The sequence below is a fragment of the Brachycentrus maculatus genome, unplaced genomic scaffold, assembly GCF_059751285.1.
Source record: "Brachycentrus maculatus isolate JH-2025_06_01 unplaced genomic scaffold, ASM5975128v1 h1tg000153l, whole genome shotgun sequence".
Taxonomy (NCBI): Eukaryota; Metazoa; Arthropoda; class Insecta; order Trichoptera; family Brachycentridae; genus Brachycentrus; species Brachycentrus maculatus.
The window spans coordinates 748,444-772,397 of record NW_028280906.1 but is presented as its reverse complement, the minus strand read 5'-3'; the positions used below and the strand labels follow the sequence as shown (position 1 = coordinate 772,397).

At 33.6% G+C, this 23,954-nt stretch overlaps 1 protein-coding gene across 2 annotated transcripts; it reads left to right on the top strand.

The window, feature by feature from the left end:
- The first annotated feature begins 663 nt into the window (after positions 1 to 663).
- LOC148308666 (uncharacterized) lies at positions 664 to 20,721 on the top strand. Of its 2 annotated transcripts, none has more exons than XM_088261338.1 (3): positions 664 to 704; positions 8,524 to 8,848; positions 18,379 to 20,721. In XM_088261338.1, the coding sequence occupies exons 2-3, from the start codon at positions 8,534 to 8,536 to the stop codon at positions 18,793 to 18,795; spliced, it is 732 nt and encodes a 243-aa protein (XP_088117464.1). In that variant the 5' UTR covers positions 664 to 704; positions 8,524 to 8,533; the 3' UTR covers positions 18,796 to 20,721. The 2 variants fall into 2 exon arrangements, with proteins under 2 accessions (XP_088117464.1, XP_088117465.1); XM_088261339.1 differs by having other exon boundaries at positions 664 to 897.
- The last annotated feature ends 3,233 nt before the right edge of the window (positions 20,722 to 23,954 follow it).

Here is a 23,954-nt window from a genome sequence, read left to right as displayed (position 1 = left end):
AAATTGTTTTCATCGGTAATATTGACAATATTTTTGATAAAATTAGTAGGTACCTTAGAAATTGGGTAAGAAAATCATGTTTTCTTCTCACTCCACAGTAATCCACACTCTCCATCAAGTTTCACAAATTGGTAAGAATACTAGATCTAAAGACGACAGTTAGCTCTTGAAATCGATATTACTTCCGTATAGATAATAATAATAATAATAAAACCCTTATCCGCACCCCAATGGTGCATAGGGCACTGTGTCATATAAATGCAGTGTTATCTTGATCGTTTACATATGAAGGAAAGATGATCAGCCCTCCGCTTCAGGTACCAGTCCAGGGTAATATTGAATAAATATTACAGTGAAAAAATCACTTACAGTTATTTTACCCCCTTGGGAATCGAACCTGGGACCTCCAGAACGGTAGCCGAGCGTGCTGACCATTACACTACAGAGGCGGACAGATAATAGATATTGAGTTTAGATAATAGATATTGAGTATTGATCAGCTAACACGATGCTGTTGATCTATTGAGAAAACAGAGTGATATGGCGAGAACGGAAGACGAGCGTGGGCCGGCGTGATGAAGTGTCGGTACACGGAGAGTATAGTGGTGTGGAGGTGTTCCCGGGATATTTATACCCTCGGGGTCCGGCAGGCCGGCGCTGCTCAGTGCTCCTCCCGCGTGCACCACGTCCACATCGACTCTCAGGTGAGCCCTCCGCCTCGCTCCGTTACAACCATCTCCCTTCACCTCTCTCCACAAGTGCTATCCTGGAGCGACCCGAGTGCTGTGAAAAACCATTTCTAAAACTAGTCGTGATTTCTCAATTATCGATTGTTCGAATCTATATTTGACAATCGATGTTCTAGGGCGACAAAACTCGCCTGATCTGATCGAAAATGTGTGTGAAAATTTGATTCGGTATTGGGTGTTCTCGTTTCCATTAGACTGATCTTTCCATATGTATAAATATATTTATAAATCCTAAATATATATATATATATATATATATATATATATATATATATATATATATATATATATATATATATATATATATATATATATATATATATATATATATATATATATATATATATATATATATATATATTTATTTATATATATATATATACATATATATATATTTATATATATATATATATGTATATATGTATATATGTATGTGTGTGCGTGTAACTTAATATCCGACTAATACACACCCCGGAACTATTTAGGAGTCTGAAACAAAACACCTCGATTTCCGATATTTACGTAACTGTGATGTCGATAGATCGTCACCGCGTGCGTCACGGCGGGGGTAAGTGGCCCGGGCCAGGACGGGGGCTCCCGGGGCTCGGGGGGCCCGGGGGGCCGCCACCTGCCCGCGCCCCGAACAGAGGAAATGTTTGGGAAACGATAAATTTAACCGTTACCAGAATAGCTCCTGTTATGACCTTTCTGCGGCCGCCCCGGGCTCTATCTATATCCGCGGCTTCCTTCGCTCGCTTGCGCACATCTCAGAATACTCCTTTCATGTTGTGACCTATTTTACGCGATTGTTCCATGTTGACAGGTTTTGCGTTGTTGACGGATTACATTTTCTGCTCTACACAATGTTTGCTTTGGATCCCTCTCACCCCGTTTTATTATTATTTGCGAATTCTTGCGTTTTCTTTATTTTATACTCAATACAATTTACCGTTGTATCGTAATATATATAAATAAATATATATATATATATATATATATATATATATATATATATATATATATATATATATATATATATATATGTATATATATATATATATATATATATACATATATATTTATATATATATATATATATATATATATACATACATACATTTATCGATGTTTTGATTATTTTACACCGAATTCACGTACGTACTCAGAGTATCATACCAAACTCAAATTTTACAATCACGTGTACACAAAAAAGCTTTTTTGTGACCCTCCAAGGTACACATTATTGCAATTTTAGCAGCATTTAATATAAATGGTAGAATATAGTATTTATTTTACGATTTCTTGAACATCGAATCTAATTGAATAATTAGATATCATTAAGTAAACTTAGCCGAGTAATCTTTGAATTAAAATTTCAATATCCTAAACGTTATTAAATATTATACCATGTACATAACTATTAAGTCAATATAGCAAAATTTACCGAAAAATTCAGCGTTCCATCTTATAATTTTGTTGAATTAACAAAATGCAAGTTATTGTTTCGAAACATTGAATAACGATTAGATTTTATCCAAAATCGTCCAGTTATTCATTTATTATAACTACCAAATAAATCTATGACGGTTTATTGATATGAGTTTAATCTAATTTTAACAACTAATCGTTTATTTTAACCGCCTCATTCGGAAAGTCATCTTTGTCACAAAAAGTTATCCATTGGTGAGACGAAGCTTTTTATTGAGCTGAAACTCTTTAATTACATAGTATGCGAGGTCCGAATCCTGGGTTATAATCACGTACATGAGAAACGCCATAAAATATCATTTTAATTTTTATTATTTTACCTTATAGTTTGACCGGTTAATTTATTAACAACATTTTGAGTGTGTCCAAATACTTGTTCACAAATCTGGATTATTAATCAGACTTCCATATTCTTCTTCATCTTTGATGAGATGTCAAAAAATAATATGACTTTTATGAAAAATAATATAATAATAGTCATTTAATTTTAATATCGAACGAACATATCGTATATTTCTTCTAAAAACAAAGAATTATTTTGATTTATCATATATAAATATGTATATCGTGTTATACAAAATGATTTAATATTTTCTTTAAATTTTTCAAAATATTCTTTACCCACCGTAGCTACTAGAACATCTTTATATCTGTATGATTTTATTTTCTACCCTTTTATTTTTTCATGTGTAAAATATGGCTTTAGAAATGAGTAACTTATTTATGTGTTTTAACGAGAGAGTAATTTAATGAGACACCGTGCGCGTTTGTGTTTCTTATTCCGCGCAGAAAACTATGAATAGCCTCGACACCAACGGATGATCGACACATGAAATGTATCATGTATCTTCAGATATGTATATTTAACTCGACGCAGAACAATGTTACTCGCCGATATAATCAATCTAATTTTACTCGTGTATTTTTAACATTGAGATAGATACTCGTCAGTGAAGACCGGGTTTTGTCCAATTTATAACGCTCCTAGATTATTGCAAAAAGCAAAATGAAAGTATTTAAATAACTTCTCGCGTATCCAGTCTCGATGTATATCGATGGATCGTTTATTGAAGTGTAATGAAATATGTGCGCCTCTATGGTGTAATGGTTAGCGTGATTAGCTACCGTGCTGGAGGTCCCGGGCTCGATTCCCATGGGGGAGGGGTGAAAATAAACATTGGTGATTTGACACTCTTATATTTATTCAATATTACCAGGGACTGGTCCCTGGAGCGCAGGAGTGAGATAACACTGCGTCAATTAGATGCAGTGCCCTATGCACCATTGGGTGCGGATAAGGGTTAGAAGAGGTAGAGTGAAATACGTATTAGTGTTCTTAGGATACTGAGTTTTTTAAGTGTCTTAACTTGAAACATGTGTATGGAAGTACATGTTTTATATCAAGATGAAACACTTTTGAAAAATCGACATCTCATCCGTAGGGTGAATAATCCAGCGTCCGATATAATAAAAATAAAATTAATAATCTCAACTCCGAGTTTCACTTGCAGTACACTGAGCTCCCTTTTTACACGTTTTTTTCAATGCGATTTCGAAATATTACGCATCAAAAAAAGAAGAATAAAGTGGACACTTATTTTTAACGATTCGTAATACTAATTTGGAATTTTCTACATGCCTTTGTCTTACTACTCAGTAGGTACTGTGCGCAGAGATTTATGCGGAAGTGGTCTAGGTGAATACTTTTTTTACCTTTATTTTTTTAAAGTATTTATTAAATAATTAGCAATATATTTTAAGTATTAAAGCATTGTTAACTTCGTGGTTTGGTAATATAATCTCTCCTTATAATACAATTTGCCTTTTACATTGGAAAAACATCGCGTAAATTCAATATCAGAATTAAAGATAAAAAAAAATATTTTATGAATTTGCCAATCACCTTATCTGAAGACCATAATTTTGATAAATCGGTGGGCATATAAATTTTCCATTTCAATAAAGGTCTTCGTTTAGATAATCTTGAAAAAATATAAATACTTAAAGCAACTAATAAAACCCATAGTAAATAACGAATTGAATTTATTTCCGCTTTTGAAATGTTCCCATTGTGATATATTTACCTTCTTTCTCTTTCCTTTAAATCTTCTTCTTCTTCTTCTTCTTTAGTTAGGACTGTGTTCTGTTGTTCTCCGATCCGCTCCTGGGAGGTGGAAGACCAGCTGTCGTCCCTCCATCGTTTAGGTGGTCTTCCTGGGTCTGTTACCTCTTATGCTGCTTCTTATGTCTTCTGCTATTCTCACCATACGATCCGAACTTGCCCTTCCCACTTGATTTCTCCAGGAACGTCTTCTTTCTCTTCCCCGTCGCACAATATCTTCGACATCGCAGATTTTTCTTGTTTCAGAGTTTCTTACTCTATCGCGAAGTGTTAGGCCTGCAATGGGTCATAGAGTCTTCATTTTGACGGTTGTATAAGGCTTTTCGTTCTCATGGTGTCTCTTGTTTCTAAGCCGTATGTCATGATCTATCTCATGCAGGTCTTATAAATTCTCACTTTACTCTCTTTCAGCATTTCTCTTATAAATAATAATAATTTTCATTTATTTATTCAGAATCAGTTAAACATTACGCCTGGGATGTAAAGTTTTGAATTTGAAATGATTTTAGTTAATATTTTAATCAAAGGAATAATTGTATCCTTACAGGGACATCTTTGGTCAAGTGCCGTTTATAAATTTGTATAAAAATAATAAGAAATAATGCGTTACTAAAAGTTTTCTTTCCTGATTTGTAGATATCCCACGAAAGTATCTTTACAATATGAACTACCCACGGACGGAGGCATGGCTCAAACCGCGGTTGATATGCGAATGTAAAATATTCTTAGCCGCCAAGCGTGGGTTAAAACATTGTTACAATGCGTACAACCCATAATTGTATCGATATATCTTTGGTGTAGATGTAGCCCCATAGTAAGTGTCTTATTTTATCTTAAGTCATTAGTAATTAGTACACTGAACGTAATAATATATTTACTTAAGATAAGAAAATGGTTTCAGAACACAGAAGTAACTTCGATAGATAAGATAGATATTTAGACTGTTAAAAGACGTTAAAATTAAAACGGGTAATTTCTTAAATATGAAGGCTTTCAGAGTAGCTCTTGAGAAAACGCCTGCATTTGACATTATTGTATAATACTATGTAATATAACCTTTTACTGACGTTTCGGCTACCCTTACCGGGACCTTCATTATGACTCTGCTTCTGAAAATACATTATAAATACTAATGTAAACAAGGTTTAATTCAGTGATGGGATCCAAAATTTACATGAACCAAAAAAATAGTTTTTACATTTATTAATTTATTCGTTTTTTTACTCTTCACATTAACAGAACATTCACATACCAACTCAGAATGCTCCAATGGATAGATATCACGATGTGTGATGATTGGCTAATAAATTAATATGAAAAATCACAAAACATTCTTATTAAAATCTGTAGAGAACTAAGGGAGATATGGGAGATATCGGCTGTTATAAACACAAAACGAGTCTATTACAATCCTTTATAGGTTGAGTATGTTAAATTAGAAATTCCTCCCGTCTGACAAAGATCCATTCTAATAGTAGGTACAGATTCAAAAGTCAATTAAAGTAACGTAACAATGTTGTAGTGATTTTCTATCGCATTTTTTATGTTTTTATCTCTTTCTGGCCCTGTGGGAGACCGGCAAGTTATAGAAAGGAAAACATTGTTTACTTGTACATTTTTTGAAGCGTAAATCCTTCACGATATTCTTAATTGATTCTCTGTGCACGCCACTGCTTCTCTCATATACGTTATCGTAAGTTGCTGCAGTAGAACCTCGATTTTCTGGATTTCCGATTATCTGGATAAATCAAAATAAAATAACATGAATTTGCACGAAGTGAATTTACGTCTACCACTGTTATATTGTCTTTGCAGAAATCAACAATATATTTTTTAGTAAAATGTACTTATACTGAACGTATAATACATGTCTTTCTTTGCCATTTATGATTTTTTCGATTGGGCAGATTAGGGATTAGTTTTCAATTGGAGCCGAGGCGTAGTTGGGTAGACGATCGACTGCGAAACTAGTCGTCGTGGGTTCGATTCCCGCCAATTGCAAAATGAATTAAAGAAAAAAATATTTTCAATCTGTATGTATTTTTCGTATTTACCTTCCCAATCCTTACTATCCTACCTGCAGACAAGCCTCTTAAAGTAGGTTATTTGTGGGTTATTCCTTTTTTTAATCCGAACTACCTTCATCCCCGATTAATCTAAATATTTTTATTTCATTATATTTGTTCGAGAATTGTGCAGCTTTACATTTTAAAAATATATAATAAAATATGTTACATTAACAATAATAAACATTACAATACATTAACAAAAATAGTTACATCAATAATAATAAAGCCATTTAAACAATTCCACATTTATGTTATATATTACTTTTAAAACATTAAGAGATAGCAAAAAAGATTAAAAAAAAAAAGTGAAGAGTGGGAGTGCGCGTGTGAGGAAGGGAGTAAAAGGGAAAGGGTATTGTATAAAAATGGAATATGCAGGAAGAAAGATGAAAGGAGAGGAATTAATGAGAATGGTTTAAGGATTTTTATATATATATATATATATATATATATATATATATATATATATATATATATATATATATATATATACAGATATATATATATATATATATGTACACATATATATATATATATTATATATATATATATATATATATATATATATATACAGATATATATATATATATATATACAGATATATATATATATATATATATATATATGTACACATATATATATATATATATATATATATATATATATATATATATATATATATATATATATATATATATATATATATTTATATATATATATATACATATATATAAACACATATATATATATATATACACATATACATACATATATACACATACTTACATACATACATATATACATCAAGTCATACATATATAAAATCAAGGTTCTTCTTTATAAAGTAAATTGTTGAGAAGAAATTTTTCAATTTGCTTTTTGGTTTATTCAACCTATCTTGATTTAAATCATAGCTCTTTACTTTATCTTATTTTATATCTTATATGTTTTTTTTAGATTATATCGTGGGTATACTTGCAAAAAAACGTTAAATCTAAAATCCCTTTTAAATAAAGAAAATTAATGTTGAATTTTCTTATAAAACCACATCAATATGACATTTCAAACTACTCACTTAGTTTTGCTTGTTTATAGAACGTTGAAAATGTTATAATACTGTATCATTAAGTCAAAATTACATATTTTTGAGTTAGCGTTTTTACCAGAACACCCACGATATTATGTTTTAATATTTATTTAAGAGTTATTCTACAGGATGGCACGAAATTAATCACCCTATCGGAAGATGTTATAATCTTTGCAAATGGCGTCGTACGTCAATCATACTTGACATCTGTCTAGTTCACAAATGTCAAATATCATTGACGAAAAATTTTGTTACTAACTATGCGTATTTAAATAATTTATACATACTAAAGGTTCCTCTATAGGTGGCTCCAAGATATAGAATTAGAATTGGTTACCATTCTGAGCGAATCACATTTCTTTTAACGATGTGGGATAAACATAGAAGGGTCGTTTAAATAACGTATTAGAAAGAATAAATTACTTTATTATCTTCAACTTAGTGTTTTTTTAATCATCCATCCAGTAAGGCAGTGTAATTAATACAATTTAAAAAATCAGAAATACCTAATTTTAATGGCTTTCCAGTTGCACATATTTGAGAATTAATATGGGAATGGATATTAAATACTTGCATTACAAAATTTAAAATTTTGCCATCCTTCACATCTCTTTCAAATCTTTCTTTATCCCTTCAAAACGTATTTCTTACCATTTATAAATAGTTAAAATTTCACTTTCTGAGATGACAACATGACGATCCTCACATACAAATTAATAAGTTTCTGTTCAATAAAAACCTTCTTATAGATGTCTCTAATGAAATTCTAGTGATTCAAGTACTACGTTTCAAAATGGAACCATATATATAGAAATTCCAAAAATTTGAATAGTGTGGCTATCAATCATGGATAGAATTGGTGAATGTTAAACGTGTGTAAAGTGATTATTTAAACCAGCCTATGACGGTCGCAAGTCCCGTAAAAGCCCAGACTTCCACATTCTGCTTCATCTTTGATGAGATGTCAAAAAATAATATGAGTCACGCAATTCTTTGTCTCTGTTGCAGCCATATCAGCATGTCTCGCTCGGGAGTGAGGGGTCGGCGCACGCGCGTGTACGACTGCAACTACAACATGGGCGAGAGCTACTACAAGCCCGCCCTGGACCGCCTGGACCGCAAGGGGCGCGCGGAGCCCGAACCCGCGCCCACGCGCCCCCTCGAGGACCGCTACGCCGCGGCCTTCGCTGACGAGGACCTCACCGCGGCCCGCCGCCGCGCCGAGAAGGCCATCTCCGAGGACACGCTGTTCGACTCCCGCGGCGGGCGCGCCGCCCGCGGCCGCCCGCTCAGCGCCGCGCTCGAGGAAGCCGAACACGACTTCGACGATGAGGTATCTACCTGACGGATCATGCTCATCATGTGTTTTTATTATATGATCAATTAATATGAAAAATCACTAGACTATCGGTAACATCCGCCTCCGTAGTGTAATGGTCAGCACGCTCGGCTACCGTTCTGGAGGTCCCGGGTTAGATTCCCAGGGGGGGATCAAATAAATATAAGTGATTTTTTCACTCTAATATTTATTCAATATTACCCTGGACTGGTACCTGAAGCTGAAGGCTGATCACCTTTCTGTGTGTTAACGATCAAGATAACACTGTGTTTATAATGCAGTACCCTATGCACCATTGGGGTGCGGAAAAGGGTTTGAATGAATCGGTAACATTATCATTGAAATCTGTAGAGATGTAAGGGAGATATTAAGGTTTAAACTATAGATATTTTAATAAAACGAAAAACGGACACCGCTACACATCATCAAATTTTACGTTACCGGGTGTTTTATGGGGCGTATCCCTTTATGTATCTGCTTTATAGAGCTGTAATAGTACGAAAACAACGTTTTTACGAAGGCGAATTATGCAAAAGAAAATTATGAATGAAAAAAATTTCATTATATCGGCTGTTATAAATACAAAACGAGTCTTTCACAATCCATTAAAGGTTGAGTAAGTTAAATTAGATATTACTCTAGAGTGATAATACCCTATTATTGTATACATATTTAGACCAGTTCGTCTGGCGATAGACGTAGTCAGATTTATTTAATTTCTGCTCCATAAAAAGCTTCCCTCATCCCACCATAGGTGTATCTAGTGAAATCAAGTTAAGTGAAGCACTTTGTTTCCAGTTAAATTAGATATTACTCTAGAGTGATAATACCTTATTATTGTATACATATTTAAACCAGTTCGTCTGGCGGTAGACGTAGTCGAGATTTATTTGATTTCTGCTCAATAAAAAGCTTCCCTCATCCCACCATAGGTGTATCTAGTGAAATCAAGTGAAGTGAAGCACTTTGTTTCCAGTTTGATCCATATATCTAGAAGTTTCAAGAATTCGAGTAGTGTGGTCGTCAATCATGGGTAGAATTGGTGAATGTTACACGTGTGTACAGTTTGAAACTAGCCTTTGACGGTTTTAAGCCCTGTAAATGTCCAGACTTCCATATTCTTCTTCGTTTATGTTGAGATGTCAAAAAATAGACCTAGTAGTTTAGTAGTTCGTTTGAGTTTATCTTATACAGCAGGACCTCTATAATCCTTCTTCTTCTTCATCATCTTTTTCTAGATCCCAAGGATCTGTTTGTGCCTCCGCTTGTAGCTCTTGGGATGTTGACTCTCAGCTGTCTTTCCACCTTTTTGGAGGTCTGTTTGGGGGTCTGCGTCCTTCAGTGATTCCTTGAAGGGCGATACGTGGAAGTCTGTCATCTGACATTCTGTTTACATGATCATTCCAGTATCGCCTTCATTGTGGTCCCCACCTCACGATATCCTCCATCTTACACATGCCTATATATAATCCGATCGCCGAAAATTTACCTTCTGCTCGGACTAGTGGAGCGTTCGGATATTAATTGTAGGGTATTTTTATCGGGTGGAGCGTTCGGATAGAAACTGTAGGGTATTTTTATCAAATTAAATATGTATTGTGAAATTTTAAATGTATTTATTTAACTACTGGGGCTTCAACTTTAAAAGTTTTATAGCCTATACCTACTCGTGAGTGGGTTTACTCTTTATGATTAAAGTTACAATAATTTCATGTAATTCGTAAATAAAAATTCTAGGATTAACCTTTCCTTTATGGACGTAAATGAACGTCGGTGCGAAGTCTATCTGTCAGTTGGTATGATGTAATATGTATAGTAATGACATCTGTGGATATTTGTATTTAACTTTGCCATAAAATAAAACCTAGAGTAGGTGAGCTCTATTTTTTTATTTAAATTATTTTTACATAGTTTCAATCTTCATAATACAAAGATTTCATTTAAAAAAATATATTTTAATTGAAAAAACCCCACTCCCCAGAGAAAGTCGGACATCAATTATTGTACTCCTGGAAAGGTTAACCTTACCCGCCAAAGGATTGAAGTGATATATCAACAAGACTTGGTCTTTAATAAATGCCTCGGGGAATCACTTCCAGTATTAAAAAGCAAAAACATTTAGACATACTCGAAATATTGACAGTTTCTTGACGTACTTTGAAATGTGATGTATGTTTGAATGTACGTTTCTTTAACACAGATGTAACATGGATTAAATTAATCTAACGTTCATATTTCGTAATCAGTAGTACATAATCTTTCTTTCGGAAAGACATGCAAAATATATAACTGATAGATAATTCACTTTAAATAATATTTCACACAACCTTCGGGCCTAAATTATTTACGGTGGCATAATTTTGTATCGCTAGGTCATGAAAATATCACAATTATTTTTTCTTAGTCATAGTTTCCGCAATAAAAAAAAAATCTATTATGCTTAGGGAGTAATTAACAAAATTTACCAATAAATGTATTTGTTCATTTCCTTATGGCAGCTTATATTTTAATTTTTCCATATTGATTTACTAAAACAGCATAGTACTTTAATCTATATATTTTACAATTGTTGTAAATAAATTTGGAGTAACTATTGTAATATTTCATGTAAGCCTTTCGAATAAATAATACCACGATTTTCTAATTTTAGAATGTTGATTTTTGCCTACTTTTTGTCAACGCCAGTCGATATTTTGAATTCTGTGTTTTACTGCCTTTACAGTACAGGTTTTGGTATATTTGGGATGTCGTTTTATAACCATCCGTTGAATTAGTATTTATTATTTCGATAACCAGAATTTTTTAACTCACGATACAATTATATTCTACTGTTTGACTGAACTATTTAACTTTTAATTTGAGTTTTATTCCGCGTCATTTTCAAACACCGTATTAATAATTTATCAATGAATTATTCAAATTGGTGTGTAATTTCATCATTACGCTTTACAAATAAATACATGCAGTACATTTGATTATGTGGACACATTGTGGAGTCATCAATTTTCCATTTCATTAATTGATTCGGCAGTCACCTTGTGGTAAAATCTATCCATTTTTAATTTAAGTCTTACTAAGTAAATACTACTATTTCTTAAAATCTTATGTGACTTTTCTAAATCCAGCTAATTAATTGGTAATTTTATCGACAGTTATATGAAGAGAAGTTGATCGCTGAAGATTTATGAATCTAGGAGTAGAATGTATTTCGTATAATCATGTGAAGCAAGTGAGAGCTCACGTTGAAGTGTATTAGGTACTGCTATTTGGGGAAAATGAAATAGAGGACAGCAGGTAGGATTAGAAGAATAGTAATAGTTAGGTAACCCACTTAACCATAAGCTTGTGTAAGATAATACATATGTAGATACGAACGAATTCCTCAAGATATTAGAACATTATTTATAAAATAATGACTAAGTTAGCTTTATTCATATTTTCCTTGAATTTACAGCTGTTTTTAAGGAATCCTTTGCATATGTTTATCTATTTGATTCATGCCCACTAAATCGCTTCTAGACCATGAAAATCATTCAAGGTTATCAGATTTCCGAGAACCGCAAATATTGCTTAATAAGCCCAAATATAAGTAACGAAACGGAAGAAGTTTGCGGTTCTTAACATAATATGAAATCATGTTGACGCGAGAGGTCAATAATTTATGTTATTTATGTTTGTTTCGTCTAATAAACAAACAGTGTTTGTGTCATTGAACCGTTCTTCGATGTAATGTAATATACCTGATAAGACGGTTACTACAAAAGTAAATAAATTCTATTGTCATATTAAAAAGTCCAAGCACAAAGCAACTCATTATATTTAAACATTTTTTCCATCCACAAAAGCCTAAATAAATTTGTTTTCAATATTAATTAGGTTTCAAAGTTTTTTTCAACGATATCTGCCGATGTTTGGCACATTGGCATACTTTTCATCTATACCAGCAAATCAGATTTATGATAGCTGTTCTTCAGAAATAATATCAAGTAATAATAAGTTAATATCATTCATTATTTATTCGACTTTTAACATCGTAATTGAAGATTTAACTTTGCAATCAACGTAATCAGCGCAACTTTAAAAAAAGGTCCACCTTAAAAGATACCCGATTTTCCTCTAAAAATCAATCTCTAGTCCTACGTGTTTATCAGCCCTTCTGTTGGTTGGTGCCATAAAAATAATTAGTTTTTCTTTTTCACATTTTTCATTAATGAATGAAATATTTTTGATGTCCGAGTGCAAATATTATCAAGGTGTATAATTATTATTATCAGCCAAAAACGTCAAGTCGAAATTTCTGTGTCAGGTCTGTTTCGAATCAACGATCGTAATGTAATAAATAACAAACACCCTGCAATTAGGAAGAAATAAATATCTTTATCTGAAGGTAGTAATAATGTTTTAATACAAATTTTGTTTTTCTCAAAACAAGGAATTGACTTATAGCTTTTTACCAGTAAAAGACGATATTCCTCATACTTCTGCGCTCCTGATACTCGGGTATGTGGATTTTATTCGTACATATTAAGTATGAATTAATATTTCCACATGTCCGTTTACTAGGAGCGTAAAGGTGAGACTAAATTCTATATCGTAGTACCGGGAGCGCAGAAGTACAAGAGTAAATTTATGTTCAACTTCTGACTGACTGACAAGAGTAATTCTTTATATGGGCGTTCCGTACTCACAAAAAAAATCAGTCCACATATCGCAGTATCAGGAGCGCAAAATTTCAAGGGTTGATTTGTGTTTCACATAAGTGAGAGTAAATGGTGATAGGACCAGTCCAATAAATAAATATACAAAGTTGCGATCCCCCTTAAAAATATAAAGGGCCTTACGAATAAAGTTCACATTTCAAATTACCAGGAACGCAAGGATAATAAAAGTAATTTTACATTAAAATTGCGAATGAATGAGCGTTCTTTACCTCTTAAGGAACAAAAAAAGTACGCGACCAAGAGCGCAGGCGCAATGAAACCTGGTCTGAGCTCATCGAAAAAGTGACGTTCACGAAACATTTCACTCTCTCGTTTTATGCGCTCCTGGTTATTTTTTTAGATATAATAAAAAAAAAACCCTAGAAAGACAGATCTAAGGTAGATTAAAATAGATCGAGATATATAGATAGATAGATTTAAAATGTGAATGAATGGAGTGGGAATCTTAGTAATCGCCATGATTATGTATCATTACAATTTTAAAGCACCCATATTCTCATATATAAATCGAAGAAAATCACATTTCAGTTTACCTAATTGGAAGTAATTATTTGATTCATATTTGTATTTGAAAAGGGGTATGTATCTTTAATAGTAACAATAGTTCTTAAAAGTTTCTTACAAAAATCGGATCTTTCTTTTAAGTTTTTCGAGGACCTGGAGCACATTAATCATTTTCACGTTTCAGTTTTTCGCGAGATTTCCACCCATAAAGATTTTCTTGTCCCGAAGATGGCGGTTCTTTGTGTCAGATTTTGATAATCCCAATATCTACTGATATATAAGTGCAAGTACAATACACATCTACACTATTAAGTAACCATTGACATACACTTTTTTAAATGAATCTTATATTACAGTGATTAAACTTTCAATACCTTACGTTAAACCGTTCATTTTTATTTTCAAAAAGTTATATTAACAGTATTAAAATCATTTGGAAACAAGTTAATGGGATTTTAATATTAGTAGGTAGATGAAATATGATTTCCAAGAGGAAAATAATTCTCCTCATTAAGGTTTTCATTTTATAAATATTATTCGATAGATATTTTATAATGATGAAAAAATATCAATACGACGGACGACACCTTATTAATAAAGTACACACAGAGAATTACCAGGAGCGCAGAAATTTCAAGAGTAAATTTATGTCTATTATCAATTCTTCATATGAACACGCTGGACAAAAAATACACACTGTTAATAAATGCCCAGAGATACGGGTACATATAATTTTATTTTTATCTTTTAAATTCAGTATGTATGGGCGTTTCGTACGAATAACTCCTCCCATCGAGGTACCAGGAGAGCAAAATTACAAATGTTAATTTACATATCTTAGAATTTTGCACATGTTTATTTCAATATGTTTTTAGTTAGAAATAATATTAATAAAAAAGATCCATTTTTTCCAATTTCAATAACGTTCAATTCTTCCAAATCGTTTATGATAAATTTGAAACCAAAGAGGAGATTCAATTCCCGGGAATCTATGTTTTTTCGTAATTCGGCTTTAATTTTTTTAATATCTTTTTAATATTTATTTAGTTTAATAATAAATAATTAAACCATAAATAAATTAATTAATGAATAAAGTTCACACACATTACCAGGAGCGCAGAGATTACAAGGGTAATTTTATGTATCTTATTGAAAAATTCTTCATATGAACATTTCGTACGTTACAATAGATAAAAACACATATCGTAAGACCAGGAGCTCAGAGGTACGGGTGTAATTTGTTTTTAATTTTAAATTCAATATTATATGGGCGTTCCGTACGTACTATACACGAAAAACTCCTCCCATCGAGGTACCAGGAGCGCAAAATTACAAAGTTTATGTTTGTATTTGTGTTTCGCACATGTTTATTTCAGTACCAACTCTTTAATGAACAAATAATATATATTTATATACAATTAGACAACAGCTAAAAAAATTCTAATAACCTTATTTTATCAAAAAATCCATCATTTTCCTTTTCAAATTTTCATCAGTATGAAAAACATTAAAAACAGAAATAATGGGATTTAAAACTAAAATACTTTCAGCACGTGGATGAAATTCGATTCACGAGAATCTATTGTTTTTTCTATATTCTGGATTTAATTTCTTAAACATTTTTTTCGATATCAAGAGTAAAGAAATAATATTAATGATTAAAAAATTCAATATTAATTGTATGAATAAAAATAAAAACATTAAATATTAATTGAACTGAATCCATGCGAATAAAATTCACACACTGAATTTACCAGGAGCGCAGAGATTACGAGGGTAATTTTTATTCATACAGGCGTTCCGTACTGGACAAAGTTACACATATCATAGTACTAGGAGCGCATATCATGGTATGGGTGTAATTTATTCTTTACTCAGAGAATAACGCAAGATAAACAATTTTAAATTTTTATTTGACTAAAAATGGTATATTAACTTCACATTTTCACATATATTTTTCGCCTATATACTAATTCTTTACTGACGAATAATGTTTATAAAATTAATACCAAAAAAAAAAAATTCAATAACGTCCTATTATTGAAAACCTTAATTATTTCCTTCAAAAAAACTTTTAAAATATGATTTAATAAAACTTTGAAAATAATATTTTAATACTCATTTTTCAACTTATTCATTTTTTTATTATATTATTAAACATAATATTTATTTACACCGCGTGCCGTTCTTTAGTAATAAAGTTCTTTTAGTAATAAAGTTCGCCCAGTGAATTACCAGGAGCGCTGAAATTACAAGGCTAATTTTATGTAACTTATATATGAATAAATTCTTCATATGTGACGCACTTCTTATACACAAATAAATCCACATATCGAAGTACCAGGAGCGCAAAATTACGGACGATAATTTATTTACTTTTGACTAAAAGGAGTATAAACAACATCGTATCACATATGGATTTTTTTCAGCCAAACAAGCTCATGAACTCTTTACTAGCGAACGATGTCTATGAAATTGCACCAACAATTGTTTTAAAAATGAGATATCACAGCCAACCAAATTTTAAATATTAAAAACCCAATTATTTATTTTATTTTTACTGTTATAATTGGATTTAATGCGTAGATGAAATTTGAGAGAAAAAAATTTTTTCTCTTTGATCTGGATTTTTTGTTTTTTTTTAACAAATTTTCGATTTTGAATAATAAAATATAAAACACTATGTTGCGATCCACTTTATTAGTAAATAAAGTACATACATTGAATTACCAGGAGCCCAGAGATTACGAGGTTAATCTTGTTTGACATGTGAATATTTAAATTACCATTGTGTAAGTATTATAAACCAATATTATTAATGTGTATGTATTGGATTGTCAAAGAAAGAGTAAGACAATATTCAAATAGTCCACAAAGCAGGATTGCCATATAAAATACCTAAAGATAAAATGAGATAGCAATATTAGTCTCTATGTGCTGAGCTCATATCGCTCACTTCTTTCAACAACGTCATATATCAAAAAACTTGATTTTTCATGAGATCGTTTTTAAAGTTTAAGAATATAATGAAATGTATTAAAAATAAATATCAAGCCACTCATTGAACTTTTTACTGTACAACATATCTTTTTAGGTAAAACCTGAAGGTTTTTTCTCCATTTGAAAAAATATTTAGTATATTTAAAAAAATAATTAAACAATACCTTTTCTTCAAAATGCAAAAATAACACATTCTGCCCTGTAGCGGGAAAATATGAAGTTAAAAATATGCCGCTTTTGCTGGGATATAGTACATTTTCTGGGCATTCCGAAAACATGCACAACTGAAAATTGACGATATATGACGTTGTTGAAAGGAGTGGGCGATATCTCAATTTACGATGTTTTATACCAATAGAAAGTCGCCCGCTTATAAAATCTATACATTTTACATATTTGATGAGTGACAACTATTTATTTCATTTTATCAGTCGCAACCGCAAAAAAGGAAATACATAATACAATTCATTTTATTTATTACATAAAATAACACCAAAAGGATTAATTTACTTTTTTGATTTTTTTCTCGAATCGATGTTAACATAACTATGTATTACAATACATTTTTTTTAATACGCACAAACAGAATCAATTAATAAAATAAATTTTAGACATAACGCTATTTCCTAAATCAATATTTTTTATTTCCGATTTACAATGCAAAGTGATGAATATCAACCAAATATAAATCAATAAAAATGTATAAGTGAAACAAATCAGTTTTACATTTTAAAGTATATTTACTCCACATCTCTCGCTATCCATATTACTTTGGATAACGAGAGAATGTCTGAGAAAATATATGTGGCGAATGTGCGAACAGAACGAGGCACGATCAGATCAATCTGGTGGTGTCAAAAGTCTGCGTAATCGGAGGGCATGATGAATGATGATGCGTGGATGCGAAGGAGGCGAGAAGTGTATGTCAGGACAGAAGAGTGTGGTGTTCCATCCTCTTTGCCTATCCCTGCGGGGAAATGCCGTGATGGTAGTAATAGTGCTAGTAGTGGACATTTATAGTGCCTTTTCACTCATGGAATTTTACTGTCCGGCAGTCCGGTTAGCATGATAAAACGGATGATTGAATTGAAAATTATGCGGAATGCATCGAAACACTTGTTACAATTGATTTTTGAAAATAGTGGTATTTACTAAGTAAAATTTAAATTAAAAATGGATAGATTTTACCACAAAGTGACCTCCGAATCAAGTAATGAAAATTTTATTTACACTCAATGTCGGAATGTTTCTCGAAGACCTTTGGAGAATAATTTTAAAATAGAGTTTGTCTCCTTCCAGGTGTCTTCCTCTCTGCGCCGCCTGAGGGCCAACAAGAAGAAGACAAACTTCGCCGACGACATGGACATGGACAGCACCGTGGCCGGGCTGCAGAGCCGCTCCAGGCTCGGGCTGGCCGACAAGATCCTGGACAGCGCCGGCGTGGACCGCTCCGAGCGCTCGGAGCGCGTGGAGCGCCGCACCATGCGCGTGTCCACGGCCAGCAGCATGAGCAAGGAGGAGCGCGAGGGCATGACGCGCTGGTCGGCGCTCGAGGACGGCACGGCGGCGCTGCGCGCGCGCCAGTCCCGCGCGCGCCTCTGCGACCTGGAGGAAGAGACGGCGCTCATGAACCAGCGCCAGGCAGACCGCGAGCGCCGCGCCGCCAACCTGCGCGCCATCATCGCCGAGAACGAGGCCGACAAGCTCTCCTACTAGATCCCTTCCCCTCCCGCCACCAGCTAGAAACACAGCTACCGCAGTTCTCTCTTTCTATCTTTCGTTTCTAGCGCCGAGCACGGACTGACAAATGATAAATCGATGGTGTACCATCCGGTGTTCTCGGAATTGCAACCTGTCTCCTCTATTTCCGCATAAACTCCCGAAGCGTTGGAGATCGTGACAATTGATGACCTGACGGTATTACAGAAAGGTCGCTATGCGCCGTATTGTGGATTTTGTCGTTTGATATCTCGATTGCGCAAGAAAGACGCAAATCACGGTCGTGGAACCGATCGCTTCGTCTACCTATTAAATGCGTGGAACAATTCGTAAATACTTTCTAATCCCTATGAATCTTTTTTCATAATAAAACGCGGACTAGTCAAATTTCTAGGTTCGAGCCTAATTGACTTCTATGTTCAACAACAGTCCACTTAGACCGACAAAAATAGAATGAAGTTGAATTGATAAAAACACAAATATGAACATTTTGAATACTATGGGTTCATTTGGTCTTGTATATAATTTTATACAAAAATAGGGAAAACAAGCGACAAGGTGACATGTGACAGAGACGGACTGACATCCGCCAATTTAAAGTGCGACCAAAGAACCGACACTGAACAGGTTCGTCGCAAATACGTGTCTGACCAGAACTCTATAGACAATTTCGAAAGATAGAGTGCCTAAACTCGGCAAATCACTCGAGAAACCGGATGGCCCGCTATATGCATACATTTGACAGTCTGTAGGAGCGATAACATATAAGACAATTTATGCCGCTAGTCGCTACTGCTATTCGTACATAACGCAAATAAATATATGTGTGCTTTTACAACCAGTATTCAATTTAGTGAAATTACAGTAATTATTGGATTAATCGTTGTTTACAAGCTACTCGTACAAAATAAGCTCACGAGCGGTGGCCCTTCAGAGTTCAGCGAATATAGTATGTACTAGCGATCCAACACTTGTCTCTTACAACGTACGAACCAGATTTTACTGTGCTTCTGCTCCCCGTTCCGTTTAGCTATAGTTATCTTTGGCATTGACCTTACAGTGCTGTAGCTCTAGAGAATAAACTTCCAAAGCATTTATGACCTCGCTGTTCCATAGACATATTGGTTGGTTTCTCTAGTCTCACGTATATGTACATGCTACTGTCATTGTTACTCACCCTAACACCTGTGTCACAATCGGTTCTGAAATCCTTCTTCTTTCAAATTAACCAACTATTCAAGGTACAAAAGATAGTATTGTTAAACCGAATCATCTTTTTTTTCTTTTTATTCCAAAAAATATCCCATTATAATATTTGTACCGGGAACTTAGAACCTTGATAAATAGAGCCAAAATTATTTTTGCTCCAAAACAATTAATTTTCAGACGCCTGTCGTATATTCTTCGGGCGACTTGATACAAATTCGTACAAATATCGCAATGTTGTACTAATTACTCATTTTGAAAAAATACATATATCTAATACGAGCGTAAAGTAATGTAAAAAGTTGCATTTAACATATTTTGGGCGTCTGAAAAATTATTCGAAATATATAATTAAAAATACATCACGTACATAAAGAATTTTATCGTCACCGCTTACAATTATAAATTTTGTTTGTGTTTTCTTGAAATAATAAGCTTCCAAAGTCAGCAAATCGATCAATGTATTTTTAGCTTTAAAGCTTTACATACAAACTAGCTGAGCAAATAAGAATGGTTTCTCAGTATTAATGCCCGAGGAATATAAATTAGGTATTTAATTTTGCATTTTATTGTTTGTTACCTTCGTGCCTTGTCTCTTGTGCAGTAGGTGTGTATATATCTATCTACATAAATTATGTTATTGATTATCAATACTATTGTTGTTAATGAAAGTACATCAATTTTTATATCATTAAAATAAAACTTTCTTGTTACATATTTTCTATGTCATTTTGTGTATCTGTACCAAATTCAACCCTGTTCGAAATGGAATGATACAGATTTCGATCCATCGATATATTTCAGTCCAACCGACGACGCAGCAACGTTGTTCGACTGTTTACTGGTAAAATTGGATCAACCAATGTATGGATCGAGTAACTGACTCGGTGACTCTCTTTCAAAGAAATAGTATTGACAACATTTTGAGTGCGTCCAAATACTTGTTCACAAAATCTGGATTATCTCCAATTACAGGAGTTATTTTCTTTTTTTTGACATCTCACCAAAGATGAAGAAGAATATGGAAGTCTGGGCATTTACGGGGGTGACGACCGTCGTAGGCTGGTTTAAGTGATCACAATGGGTAGAATTGGTGAATGTTACACGTGTATCAAGTGATCACTTAAACCAGACTATGACGGTCGTCAGCACCGTAAATGCCCAGACTTCCATATTCTTCTTCATCTTTGATGAGATGTCAAAAAATAATATGAGAATAGTATTGACATTAAATACGACCCTTCAAGATATAAGCCCCTTCAAAGCCCGATACTTCTTCTTCTTCAGCCTTCTGTCCTCCGCTGCTGGCATCTTCCATATCCTTCCTTTTCATTCGGTCGGTTGCTGCCAGCAGCCAATTTTTACCCCCCATAGCGACCATCTACATGTCGATTTCGATGGTCGCTTCCATGTCGTCGGACCATCTTTGTTAAGATGATCCGACGCCTTTCTTATTCTCCCAAGGCCCTCCATCTTAAAATGTTAGGGGTCCATCTTGTGGGGTCTTGTCTCGCAACATGTCCTGCCCATTGCCACCTGAGTCTTGCCTCACGATCTATGATATCCGCCATTCTGATTCCGCTCTTAATTTCCTTATTTCTCCTTTCTTATTTACCTTCTTAATTTCGTTTATTCTCCTAGTCCTAATTTCCTCACTTCTCCTACTCTTTCACCAATCATGGATTTGAACTTTTATACATTTTGTAAGAGCAATGCATATGTAGTCACTGGCAGTACACACGATTCATATGTTTTCCTTTTTACTAATCAATTGAATTTATTAATTTACCTTATTTACAGTTACACAAGCTAGTCCGAGTATGGGTATGCAACCACCAGCGCCCTAGCCATTGCGGCTATTCTCGTTTTCTCACCAACTATTCCTTCTCTATTTCCTTTCCTATACAGCAGTAATGTCCGTTCGTTCTTTCACGTCATATGTATCCTACATGTATGATATCCCACTCATGATCAGCAATCTGGAGCGGAAGACGGACGATCAGTGAATTCGATAGTGATAGAGATCAAAGAAAATAAGAACATATTTAATTATACGAAGATTGTTTACTAAGTACACTACAAAATGCAAGGTTTTACTGCATTATTTAGGAAATTATTTTTTTCAACATGCTTTTGAGGTTAAAATAGAAAATTTTAGATTATAACATCTCAATAATATTAAAGTCTGAGTATTTACAGGGCTTATAACCTGTCATAGGCTGGTTAAGTTATCACTTTATGCACGTGTATCATTCGCTATTATATCCATGATTGTCAACAACGCTACTTTTTTTTTGTAACTCAAGCATATATACATATATTTCATAAATCTTATGACGCTTTATATTTAAGTTCACAGGAGGCATCTATGATTGATTTAAGAAAGCTTTTATTTAACAGAGACTCCTTTGGATTTTGCATACTCGGAGACGACTGAAAAGATGATTATAAATTTTTATCCAGCTTATCACAAATTATTCTAACTACTGGTGGAAGAGAATTCCACGCGATCGGTCCCGCAACAGCAAAGACAGCCTAACTAACTAACCTAGTAACTGCTATGGATAAAGTGTACCCAGCTCGTACAACTCTACACACAGCAATACGGCAAATGTATCTGTCCCAAAAAACGAGAGGAAACTACGAATCTATAAAAAATAAACCATCAATGGTACAGTACACTTATAATCTTCATGGAGTCTGTGGGAAAGCACACATGTTAACTTTTTTACTTAGGATTCCATTTTTGTTTTTTTTTCACAATATGTATTTTCATAATTTTCTTTGTATTTTATTACCCTGGTACATGTTTTTAAAAAGAGAATACCGAAAAATATTAGAATTGGTAAATTTTTGGAAGAGATACAGTTTTTTTCAAGATAAGGGGTAAATGGCATAAAAAACAGAGATTTACTGGGCATTTTTAAGTTATGAGTAAAAAACAATGGCACTCAAACAGTTAAACTCCATTCTTCAATTTTTTCTGCAAAAAAATTTTTGTGAGCGACAGCTCATCAACAAGACTATCAGTTTTAATTTTTGCTAATCATTTTTGCTATTTAAAATGCAAAAATACAGTTTACAACATTAACTGCTTATAGTGGTGGAGACTTACCGGAGCCATTTCGTCGTAACGCAACACCTTACGATGCGAGCATTCGTATAGTCCGTTACGTTGGTCAGTTAGTCAGTACAGCGAGTCGAGCGCTCGCCGCGAGCGACGTTACGACGTTACGTTACGGCGAAATGCGCAGTCCCCACCTTAAGATGAAGAGGTACCTATCTCAACGTTGTAGGGGAGTTTACTGTATTTGAAATAAAAAATCTGCCCTTTTCCAATTAAAATCTTTATTAAAACTCATTAGTCAAAGGGTTAAAAGAAAAAAAAGTATGATACCAAAAATGAATATGCGACGCTGGCATTTTAACCTTGAAAAAGGTGAGTGTTCTTCACAGCTCCCCTGGCGTTGGCGACTCTAGGCAGAGGTAGGTACTCACTCGGCGCCAGTTCGCCTATACGGCGACGCGCGTGTATCGGGAACCAACACACAGAAAGACCTGCCGCCGTGTTTCTCCTGTGTAGAGTTCCAACACTAGCAACATCGGAACGGCACGACCAAAAATCAGGGGTTACAGTACGACAAATTTATCCGTAGAATAGACAATGCAAAAATATACATAAATATGCACAAAAAATAGTTCCATTTTTTACCGTTCTACAGATATGTTTGTCAAGCATTAAGTCCTATACCTACTCGGCTGTCCAAACTTAAAACACAGTTAGGGTAATTTTTTGTAGTTCCTTTTTTTGCATTTTTTGACTAAGTAGAATCTATTTAGTCCAAAAATGCAAAAAAATGTACTACAAAAAAATGTCCCTTACTGTGTTTTGAGTTTGGACAGCCGTACTGCTGTCTTAGTTATAACAAATTATAATACGTAAAAAGATA

Coding starts and splice junctions, on each gene's coding strand:
- LOC148308666 (XM_088261338.1), top strand. CDS start 8,534: ATGTCTCGCTCGGGAGTGAGGGGTCGGCGCACGCGCGTGTACGACTGC. Junction 8,849..18,378: donor AACACGACTTCGACGATGAG/GTATCTACCTGA, acceptor GTCTCCTTCCAG/GTGTCTTCCTCTCTGCGCCG.